The sequence below is a fragment of the Tachysurus fulvidraco genome, chromosome 4, assembly GCF_022655615.1.
Source record: "Tachysurus fulvidraco isolate hzauxx_2018 chromosome 4, HZAU_PFXX_2.0, whole genome shotgun sequence".
Taxonomy (NCBI): Eukaryota; Metazoa; Chordata; class Actinopteri; order Siluriformes; family Bagridae; genus Tachysurus; species Tachysurus fulvidraco.
The window spans coordinates 9,499,615-9,511,758 of NC_062521.1; the positions used below are offsets into that span (position 1 = coordinate 9,499,615).

General features: G+C 38.8%; 1 protein-coding gene across 4 annotated transcripts; it reads left to right on the forward strand.

The window, feature by feature from the left end:
- The first annotated feature begins 3,178 nt into the window (after window positions 1–3,178).
- ncoa4 (nuclear receptor coactivator 4) lies at window positions 3,179–11,271 on the forward strand. Of its 4 annotated transcripts, none has more exons than XM_027150253.2 (10): window positions 3,179–3,334; window positions 4,955–5,081; window positions 5,904–6,044; window positions 6,222–6,310; window positions 6,541–6,649; window positions 6,939–7,040; window positions 7,144–7,278; window positions 8,917–9,921; window positions 10,040–10,132; window positions 10,218–11,271. In XM_027150253.2, the coding sequence occupies exons 1-10, from the start codon at window positions 3,228–3,230 to the stop codon at window positions 10,221–10,223; spliced, it is 1,914 nt and encodes a 637-aa protein (XP_027006054.1). In that variant the 5' UTR covers window positions 3,179–3,227; the 3' UTR covers window positions 10,224–11,271. The 4 variants fall into 4 exon arrangements, with proteins under 4 accessions (XP_027006054.1, XP_027006055.1, XP_027006056.1 ...); XM_027150254.2 differs by having other exon boundaries at window positions 6,942–7,040; XM_027150255.2 differs by lacking the exon at window positions 3,179–3,334 and adding an exon at window positions 3,901–4,058.
- Window positions 11,272–12,144: the final 873 nt, after the last annotated feature.

Genomic DNA, 12,144 nt, shown 5'->3' on the forward strand with positions numbered 1-12,144 from the left:
CATTAAAATCAGAGATACGTGCAATAACAGAAATTTTGAAAAACGTGCAATATTACCTGTGTGCAATACGTCTGTTAGTGTAACTATACTCGTGGTCTCTTTTTTTCTCCTCTGTATTTATACATTGTGTTGTGTATATACTGTATATTATATTATGTCTCTTTTATATATATATATATATTTGCATTTCTTTCTCTTTGCTGCTGCAACAGAGAAATTTCCCCATTGTGGGAAGAACAAAGGTATATCTTATCTTATTCATGCTTCTCTATTATTACTATGCACCAACACACCAAGACAAATTATTGTACATGTAGACCCTACAGTACCTGGCAATAAATCTGATTCTGATTCTGGTACAAAAAGTTAAAAACAAAATAATAATAATAATAATAATAATAATAACAATAATAATAATAATAATAATAATAATACATTTTATTTAAAGGCGCCTTTCTAACACTCAAGGTCACCGTACAAAAGAAGAAGAAAAACAACAAAAAATATAGTTATACAATACTTGCATAGAAAAAAAAAATTGGACCAACATTACAAATCATGATCTAGAATATGCTAAACTAAACAGATGAGTTTTAAGCTGAGATTTAAATGATGAAAGAGAATCAATATTACGGAGCTCAGATGGGAGTGAGTTCCAGAGCTGAGGTGCAGAGTAACTGAAAGCTCTGTTCCCCATCGTTACAAGACGGACAGAGGGAACAATGAAATGAGTGGAAGAAGAAGACCTAAGAGTGCGAGTTGGTTTTGGAGTATGAAGAAGATCAAGAAGATATGAAGGTGCAAGATTGTGGATAGCTTTAAATGTTAGAAGAAGAATTTTATACTTGATACGAAAATTAATGGGAAGCCAGTGTAGCTGTTCCAGAACAGGTGTAATATGATGGATAGAGGGAGTATGAGTGATAATACGGGCAGAAGAGTTTTGAACGAGTTGCAGCTTATGAAGGGTTTTGTGAGGAAGCCCAATAAGAAGAGAATTACAGTAGTCAAGCCGGGAGGTTACTAGACTGTGAATAAGAGTGGTGGTAGATTGATTGGTGAGAAAGGAACGAAGCCTATTGATATTTTGAAGGTGAAAGTATGCAGCCCGAGTAACATTATTTACATGTGAGGTAAAAGAAAGGGTACTATCAAAGATGACACCAAGACTCTTAACCTGAGATGAGGGAGCTATGAGAGATTCATCAATGGAAATAAGAAAATTCGAAAATTTGTTAAGCACAGTTTTTGTGCCTATAAGGAGAAATTCTGTTTTATTGCTATTTAGTTTAAGAAAATTTGCTGAAAACCATGATTTTATGTCAATGAGACAATCAGAAAGAGCAGATGGAGGGAGTTTGGAATGTGGTTTTGTGGAAAGGTAGAGCTGGGTGTCATCCGCATAGCAATGAAACTTAACCTGATGTTTATGAAAAATATGACCAAGGGGTAAAAGTTAAGTAATAAATAACAAAGGGCCAAGAACAGAGCCCTGGGGAACACCAGAGGTAACGGAAACTACAGAAGAGGTGAATGATTTTAGTTGAACAAACTGTGTGCGATCAGTGAGATATGAATGAAACCATTTCAGAGGCGTGTTGGTGATGCCAATAGTGGAAAGCCTGTCTAAAAGAATATCGTGGGAAATTGTATCAAAAATGTTTACTTGATTGTGTCCATGCAGAATTCCTCCAGTTTCTTCTCACCTTTTATCAAGAGATTGTATAGGAATATAAGCCTAAGGAGATACTGAGAATGTTCACTGCTTTTAGACTACAGACAAACTGGTTAACATTGCACAAACCCAAATTGTGTGTTAAGAGAGTTTAGGTTGTGATGTCTTAATCTCCACTTTAATAGGAACACCTGTACACCTGCAGGGGGCACAGTGGCTTAGTGGTTAGCATGTTTGCCTCACACCTCCAGGGTGTGGCCTCCGCCTTGTGTGTGGAGTTTGCATATTCTCCCCTCAGGGGTTTCCTCCGGGTACTCCGGTTTCCTCCCCCGGTCCAAAGACATGCATGGTAGGTTGATTGGCATCTCTGGAAAATTGTCCGTAGTGTGTGAGTGAATGAGAGTGTGTGTGTGCCCTGCAATGGGTTGGCACTCCGTCCAGGGTGTATCCTGCCTCGATGCCGCCTGAGATAGGCACAGGCTTCCCGTGACCCGGGACGTTCGGATAAGCGGTAGAAAATGAGTGAATGAATGTACACCTGCAGATGTATGCAGTTGTTTAATCAGCCAATCATGTGGCAGCTCTACAAGGTATAAAATTATACAGATACAGTATTGAGTATTTCGGAAGATGCATTATATAATGAACTTTCATGCACAACAGTCTCTCATATTTACGCAAAGTGGTGTAAAAAGCACAGATATTGAATTAGTGACTGTTCTGTGAGTGGGTAGGTAAGAGTTGACGAGTCAAAGGAGAGGAATATTGCCAGATTTGTTTGAGCTGCCAGGAAGTCCGAAGATAACTCAAACAGTAGAAGACATCAGTTCCATTCCTGTCCTGTCCATATAGACTATCATGGGCACAGACTACCCAAATCTGGTGGGTCAGTATACAAATCACCTGCTCTCTTCCCGGTGTTCAGCTGTCCAGTGTCTGTATGGCTGTGCTGAGTTTCGACAGATCTCATGTCAGCTAAGACCAGTCTGGTCATTCACCTCTAATCTCTCTCATCAACAAGCTGTTTCCATCTGGTCCTCACACACCTTTGTTGTTCTCACCATTCTGTATAAATTCTAGCGAGCTTAGTGGGTTAAAATTTGAGGAAATCTGGCACCAGCAATCGTGCTTGAGATCAGATTTTTCTTCATTCTGATGTTTGATATGAACATTTAATGAAAGGTCTTGACCTATATGTATATGATTGTTCTGCTGCCACATGACTGGCTGATCAAATAATGTGTTCCTATTAAATAATAATAATAATAATAATAATAATAATAATAATAATAATATACACACTACTATATTAAGAGAAGTAGAAAACATACATACAAAAAGGAAAGTTTTTAATCGTTTTGTCAACATAAACTAAAATAATGCAGTTTTCGGTATTACCTTATTTTAAGGAGACTTTATGGAGTGTTAAATTGTACCACACTGTGGCGCGCTGACCTTTCAGTGCAGTACCTTGTGGCGACCACCAGGTGTCAGTACAACAACAACAACTATGTAGCATGTGTCATTGAAGGACAGAATAGATATTTTGTCTATGTGGAATTTGCCGGTTCGTGTTTCTGTCCTTTTCCCGTACGACAGTCTGTCTACGAATAATTCTATGTCATCAGTGTCATACAAACACAAACGGAAGGATCGTAGGTAGGTGTTTTATTTAAAATATTAAGATAAAATGAGCTAATTTATGGTGGCAGAGACTCGGTGGTTTAACTGGAGTAACAAACCACGATTGGCTGATTTTAACCTACACTTAATGTACTTCGCTAACTTTCGCACAAGTCGACAAAATATGTAAAAGAAATGTTGTGAAATGGTTTTTTTGGGGGGGGGGGCTTTCGCTTTTACTAGCTCAGCAAATCTCCGCATTGTGCTTTCACTCTGGGTTGCCAGGTCTATCCAACAAAACCGTCTGTATACATACGCAGATAGAGTATATACAGAAACTAGCATAAATAAAAATCAACCACACAGTATAGTATTACGAAAATCTCGAGTTTCACACGCACAATTATACACATATTAGTAGTTAATTGTTTGTAGCGTTTAGCGTAAGACATTCAGACCTGGCAACTCGTGTGTACGTGCGAAATGGAAGAGCCTTCGTGGACGACGCCTCGCGCCGGATATGATCGCTTTTCCATTGCCCGTATAACGAGAAGAAAGCAAGCTCTGTGATTGGCTGTGATTGAGAGCCAGCAAAGCGCACAAGCCAATAAGGGGCGGGTTTTAAACATGCAGGAAGTACTGATGTGGAAAGAGACCCTGGTGGCAGTAATAAACCGTCCAGAAGGGTAATTAGAGCTTTGGGTTAGGATCACTGGAGACAATACTGCGTTGAGGAATATCTCGTCACTGATCGGATGAGGTATGACCCATTAATGATGTATAGTTAGTCAGCTCCACGTGTAGGCCTGTGCATTTCACCTTCATACGTTCATTAGTCACACGTTTTCATATGGATCTGAAGTCTACACTCTTCTGTGACTAGTAGCTTGTTTACTCAACTCTAATATGCCGGATTGGTCGTTTTGTGTTGATTGAAACTGGTTCAGTAAAATTGCTCCTAGTTCAGTGACGGATGTTTTGTTATAACTGCATTTTATAATGAAGAACAATGGCATCAATGTTGTGGTTTAATTAACCATCACTTTCTCTCCTGGATCTGGACCTTTTTATTTTTTTTATTTTATTTTTGTATAAACGTCGATACAATAATAATAATAAAAAAAAGATGAATGCGATCTAAGAATTGTCGAGTTCTTCATATCATTTAAATATCTATGGAGGTCTTATTTTATTTAATAAGACAAAGCGCCTTTTTAAATAAAAACATTTAAAGACTTATGGTGGTTAAAAATATAATGGGTTATAATCGTTGGTTATTTTCAGTGCTAACAGATCAATTTTGTTTTATTCAGGATTTCTATCTTTCTCTGTGAAGGAAAAACTGAAGATATAAATAAATCAACATGTCATGTAAATAGAAGTACTGCTGTTTGGGGGAAAAGAGTGTTTTGTTCAGCATATGGATTTTGTCATGCAGAGAAACTGAACACATTTTCTTAGAAAAAAACGAAAGTGAATCTTTGCTGAACAACGAGTCCAAACATGTTTCAAAAGCATTTACACCAGACATCGTTCATTAAACTTTTACTATCAGATTTCACAGAATCCACACAAACTGTACAGTGACACTGAAATATGTCGAAACTGTCGTTTTTACAGCAGATTAAACAAAACTGAAATGACGTTTTTCTGCAGCATGTCACAGGTAGGCGAGCGAGAGAATGCAGCCCTCAGGCAGTGTGTTCAGTCTCGGGCACAGCTGGAGGAGGCCATATCCGGGGTTATTAAAGCTGAGGCCCAGCTCAGGGGTAATTCTAGAGAGGTGAGTAGCTTTAAGCAAGTCTTAAATCTGCTGTCTGCACTATAGGTCTTTCATTATGTTTTTCCAGCTTTACTCATCATGCCTGGTATTTTCTGCTGTAAAGACTGTTGTTTAGAAGGTCTTTATTTAAGCACTTTGAGTAATCCCTTGTAGTGCATAGAGAAAGGGGGCATTTTTATCAGAAGCACACAGCATATGACGTGATAACCACTATTTCCCCCACACCCTTGTGCATGCTGTATCATGTGGTAAAAGTCTGGGAAGGCGTGTGTGTTAGGATGACATTACAATATCTTTGTGGCTTACTATTGATTTGTAATTACTACCTCTGTCTAACAATTCTAAGCCTGGAAGATTTATTTACCGCACGTGGTTGACAGGTTAACATGACGGAATCATTGACCCTTCTCGTATAAATAGGATGTAGGTTGATATTCAGCTTCCTATTCCCTGTTGCCTTTGACTAGTGCATGTTTCTCCTGAAGTAAATTCTTGACCAGCAACAAACTTCTTTATAAATCTTTCACACCTGGAACTGGGGGAAAACTAGGTATTTCCAGAAGGGAAGATTTATTTATTTATTTTTTTATTGATTTGTTTCAGTGATGATTTGTTAGTCTTTGATTACAATTTCGGGGATTGTATTTAATAAAGCCACAGCTTTTATATAACTGCAGAGTACAGAAAACTGAAGTAAAGGTTTGAGTGGTTTGTAATCAGACACAGAATATTTGCTGTGCTGCTGCTGTGTGCGTGCATAGGAAAAATTCGTTGTCTTTCATTTCCTAACTGTAAGTTCCTCTGCAACATTGAAATGTTCAGGTGAAGTCTCAGCTGCACAGCTGTATCAGCAGGCATTTGGAGACGCTGCGCTCACGGGAAGTTTGGCTCCTTGAGCAGATTGACCTGTTGGAGCACTTGAAGGCAGAAGCTCTGCAGCAGCAGTTACACCAGCTCCACTGGGTGGGTACATTACTGACGACTCTGTCTCTCGAACCTGTATGTGTAATCTCGTTGATAACGATGTACTAGTAACATACATGTTACAGCTTGTTCTGTTCTAACCCTGATCTTGAAGACTTTGGTTATTCAATACAATAATATATTTTGATGTGTGTGTTTATTTATTTTTGGCTGTAGCTCCGGGGTCAGTTTGACATCCTTATCCATCAACTGCAAAATTCCTTCAGCAACAACCTTGCCAGTCAACTCACTGCCTGCTTGGAAAAGTAAGCCGCTGCTCACATGGGAGTTTTTCAGTCTTTGGTTTAGTCTGCGCTTCACACAGAAAAATTATTGTTTACAAGTCACAGTATTCTGTAGCAGCAATGTAGTGGTTAAAGCCTCTGTTCTTAGCTGCTCTTCAGTGAGGCAAGCTTGATCCCACACCCAGGCTATGATGCTATGTATATGTCAGAGGCAAAGAGCTTAAGAGCTACTACTCTTGTGCATTGTGCAGGTTTTCTGGTCTGAATCTGAGTCCTGAGGAAACACCAGAGATGAGTTTTGAAGCGGACGCTCGTGCCTTGCGCCAAGCTATTACCTCTTTTGGGACCATTTCCACTGAGGTTTGTGCTTCTTTTTTTTTGTTATTGTTTTTTGAGTAAACACATTTTATTTTTCCCCCCTTTTCTATCTTTGCTTTTGTTGTTGGCATAATATAATTTTCTGTTACATGGAACCCTAAAGTTAAAACTAGTTTAAAATCAGTGCTGTAGATCCTTAATGTCAGTTGGTATTATTAACTTTTTTGCTGTGTGCAAATTGACTTTGGCCTTACACCGTGTACCGTCCCAGCTGACCGGAATAGAATGTGATCTATTGAACTGTCTTGGCACTTATTACTCCCTACCTCAGCAGATGTTGAAGTCCTCTGTCTCCAGCCTAACCAATCAAAGATCAAGCTCTGCTGAGGAAACTTGGCTTGTACAAAGCTGCCCAGTCACTGCAAAGAGACAGGTTTGTCCTTTACAATGTGCACTTTTCACCAGCAGAATGTGATTTGCATACTTTGCTCCATCTTTTCATGTTATGTAAATAGCCTGTTAATCTTGTTTCACAGAAGCTGGATCAAGACTGCGGAGGCCTACTTTCTGAATGGTTACTCACCAGCAGTCCTGTGACCAGTGCTCCAATTGGATACCAGGGCAGTAAGAACCCTCAGGACTGGTTGTTAACCCCTAGAGAGAAATTTCAGGTGAGTTCTTATGGCTTGTTACCTGGTTGCTAACGTGAATATTTTGCATGTCTTCAGCTGACCTTTAAAATCAATGGCTAGAGATGGCTTGAAATTTAAAAAAAAAAAATTGATCAGCTCCTCTTGGATGGATTACTGTTATGCTTAGGTGATACGTGAGATTATTTTGAGTGTCTGGAAAAAACGAAATGGGTTGAATTTAAGTACAACACAAATTCGTGAATTCGTTTGATTTTTGCAAACAGGCTAACAATATGAATCAACTGTTGTCTAGTACACCAAAATGTTTGTTAGGTCAGGATAGAAACCTGTAAATGTAGATAAACATATGCCAAGCTTTTTGACTTTGACTAATGTTAACTGTTTTGTTGTTGTTTAAAGTCTTGTGTGTATTTTGACATTTTGGTACTGCTAAATAAATGTTTGATAATATGATGCTACTAATTATCAGTATGAGATTCATGATATTACAAAGGGATATAGATGTGTAACCAAAGTCCTGATCAGATGTACCTGAATTTGGTATTGAAAGGGCAGCAAGGCACTGAGGGCTATTACATATACACATTATAAACAACAAAAATGTGTAAAAGTTATGGCTCTATCCACTCAAGGTTAATGTTCAGGTTAAAATAAAGTGAAGACTCTGTCAGTCATAAACCAAATGTTGTGGTATCTTTATATTTAAGATATTAAGTCCCCACTGAAATGCCAGTCTGTGGTATTGGCACATTGAGTAAAGAAGTGGGTTTGGAATGATGAGGTTATATAGATTAGACAATTAAACAAAATGTATCTATGACTATCAATTCAATTTATTTGTATAGCGCTTTTAACAACTTCCCATTGTCTTAAAGCAGCTTTACAGAAGTATGGAATCAGAAGAGAGAGAAAAATAAATAAATATATAATAATAATAATAAGAAGAAGAAGAAAAAATAATTCAAGTTTAAAATTAATTCAAAAAAGGATTAACTTTTCAATTTAAAATACTATATATCTATCCCTATCCCTAATGAGCGAGCCGGCGGCGGCAAGGAAAAACTCCTTGAGACGATATGAGGAAGAAACCTTGAGAGGAACCAGGCTCAGAAGGAAATACCTCCTGAGGAAGTAATGGGTCAGCACAAACTGAGGAAGTAATGGGTCAGCACAAACTCTGAGTTCAGCACAGACCTGAATGCTGATAAAGACCAGACCATACAGCTGACTGACAACTTTCTTTTTGTTTTTAGATTTTTTCTTTTTTGGTAAACAAATGAATAGTGAAATGCAATTGGTTCCTTTTAATTGTTTTTCTGGCATTTAATTCAGTTTAATGGTGTGTATTTATTTAGTATTTTTAACAATGAACATTTGTTATGAAGTGGATTAGTTGCTAATAAGGAAAGATTGCTTGAGATGGAGTGAGGATGTAACATTCAAACAGAGACTCCATGCTTTTCTGGGAGATGTAGTTATGAATCAATGATATCATATTGACCTGCTCAAGTAATACTTTTACTGTTCAGCTACCACTTCAATAATTTCTTTAAACTTGCCAGATTAAATAAAGAGATGCCAGAGATTTGTGACTAATTGCTATGAATTTTGCTCGGGGAAAAGCCTAATGAATTTTCATTGATCTCTCTCTTTCAGGCACACTGCCCACTTGTGCCCTTTGACTTTTATAAGGCCTGGGGTCAGCTCAAAGATCTAGAGGTGTGGCTCATGAAAGAGAATTCACCTGCACGTGAGCGAGCCAACAGCAATACCAGCACCAGCAGCTCCGCTTTCTCCATTGAGAAGATTGAGGAGAATGACTTCCTGGGAGAAGGGGAAGTTGAGGGAGCCCAAATGGAGGATGTTGAGACTGATGACACAGAGTCTCTCGATGACTGGCTCGTCACCCCCAAAACCAGCAAATCCATGGAGACCAGCCCTGTTTCAGATTCAGTCCAGTGGAAGCAGGTGTTCCAACCTTTCCATGAGAACTTCTCTTCCAGCGAGTGGCTCCTGAAGTCAGACTGTGGCTCATGCTGCACCTCACGTGTCAAAGCGGTGGAGATTGAGAACCTTGGCAAGCTCAAGTGCCTGAAAACTCCCTTGTCCTCAGGGGCTACCTCTCCCACTACTCCCACTCCATCTTCTGTGAGTCCTGATCCAGTGGAGGTCTGGCTCCAGCAAGCCATCCCTATAGAAAATAACTGCAAAGCCAATGAGAAATGTTCAAGCTTTGCTCAGTGCGTGTGTGATACCAACTGTGGGAAGGAAGCTCTGAGTGCCTGGCTGCTTAAGAAAGAGGGCAAAGATAAGAATGGTGTGCCCTTGGACAAGAATGCCAGCAACAAATCGTCCATGTTACAGCAGCAAGAGCAGAAGGTGCAGGCCATCTTGGATGCCTGGCTTTATCCCAGCAAAAGAGAAGAAGCTGAGGTTCTGTCCTCTCTGTCAGGCTGGGTATCTCCATGCAAGCTTGAGGCGAAAGAGAGAGCCACTTCTGACAAAAGCTCACCCACTGATTTGCTTGGACATTCTGAGGGTGTCTTCCACAAACCCCTGAAACCTGAGAATTGGCTGCTTTCAGAGATTAGTAATAAAAACACACCAGAGCCAGATGCTGAAGAGGACAAATGGCTTCTACGCAAGAGGGCCAATATACAGGTATTACAGAACTGTTTCATCTGAAATAATTTCAAGGTGCTTTTTCACCACAGTGTGTAATGTGAATCTGACTCTCTTGTTTTTTTTTCTCTCCCTGTCCATTCTGGTTGCTTTACAGGACAGACTTGGTCTCCCCAGAGTATGTGATTTATTTTCCTGTCTCAAGCTTGATGGGGACAGGGACAAGTGGCTACATCACACAACATTTGAAGTAAGAACTAGCACCTTTTGATGAAACAAAGTTGTAATGTTGGGTCAAACGGATAAAGGAGAGTAAAACAACTTCTCTTTTCCAGATGTGAACAACAAAACGCGGCATTAGATTTCTGCTGGACTGAATTGCTGATCATCTTCCTGTTGCCTTATTTTCATATTTCTACCCAATTTTTTTTGTCTGCTTAACACTGCTCTCGGGAGAGAATGAGCCTGAATCAGGCTGAAGGATTGAGTTATGAGGTAGTATTTTACCTAACTCGCAAGAATAATAAAGGTAAATCAGATCAAGAGCTATTTTAAATCGGGTTACATAATTCAGCATAATTTAACACCATATGGCTTTCTGAATAGGAAAAAAGGTTTATTAGCAAATTTTATTACACTTGATTTCTATTTCCTTTCATTTTAAGAAGCCAGTCTATTCTTTCTGGTTGTTTTTTGTTTTTTTTGTTTTAATAAATATGGTAAAATATGATCCTCCATTGTTGACCAGGTATAGTTTTCTTCCAGTATGGATAGCTGATATTATGATATATGATTTAAAGAAATAAGCACACAAAATAGGTAATCAGTACAAATTTTGGCACAGTATATTTTTAATAATTGCTCACCTTCCTCTAAGCCTCACTACAGTTTTTATTCTTAATATCCCTCCGTGTGCATTTCCACCAAGCGGACACCCTGCAGTAATTCCTGAATAAAGTGTGGCAAACTGCATTAGAACATATTGTATTATGACCACTTGTTTTCCTTCTGCTTTGTTAGCTTGGACAGATATAGTTAAATTGCTCTAGATATCATGGGCTTGAGAAGATCTAGTTCTGTGATGTAATAAAGCAAATATAGGATGTTAAACAGATTACCAAGGAAATAGGATGTTTAGCTTTTGCCAGCTCTCCCTAAAAAGACTAAGGGTTTGGTGCAATATATAATAACAAAATATGTGACGTCAATACCACCTACGTCAGTTTTAATAGGGTCCCATTTTCAAACCCATTCTCATTCCGAAGTTTAATGCTACACGCACATGCATCACTAACAGATCATATGTTATTTAAAGAAGTATTGCTTCTCTGCTTTCTGTCTTCTGCTCACTGTATCACAATCTCTTAATAAATATATTTAAACAATAAATGACTTTTCTTTTTGTTCATATTGGCTGATGAAAAATCAGTTTTATTTTCTGTATTCTGTTGGGAATTTAAAGTATACAATAAAGAAAATGTTCTTTAAACCATGACTCCTTCTCCACCTTTCCATGACTTCTTTACACACTTTGGGTTCTTTGCCCAGTTTAACACTGGACATAATATTTTCCATAAGTTAAAACACTACATGCTGAAAGTGTCATGGTTTGGTGGATGTTTTCTGCAGCATGAGTTGGCCCTGAACGCAATTTTTTTTTCAGAACCTTCTTTGGCAACACGCGATTCCTTCCCTATTAGCATTTCCTAATCCTAGCCTGTAATCTTCATGCAAGATTCTCAACAACGTAAAGGTTTTTGTTGAAGTGGCTTCAATATTTTGTAAAAAAAAAAAAGAACAGTGGTATTTTTAATTGTTCTCTAATTTTGATCTCCATTATGCACTATATTGCCAAAAGAAGTGCATTTGTGAGGTCAGGCACTGATGTTGGAGGAGATGGCCTGGTCTCTGCTTTAATTCATCCCTAAAGGTGTTCTATCAGGTTGAGGTCAGGATTCTGTGCAGGTCAGTCAAGTTCCTCCACACCAAACTCCATGAGCCATGTCTTTATGGACCTTGCTTTGTGCACTGATGTACAGCCATCTTAGAATAAGAAGTAGCCCCAAACTATTTACAAAGTTGGGAGCATGAAATTGTCCAAATTTCTTGGTATGCTGAAGGATTCAGTTCCTTTAAATGGAACTATGGGGCCAAGCTCAACCCCTGAAAAACACCACCACACCATAATACCTCCTTCACCATACTTTATACTTGGCATAATGCAGTCAGGCAAGTACCGTTCTCCTGGTGACTGCCGAAGCC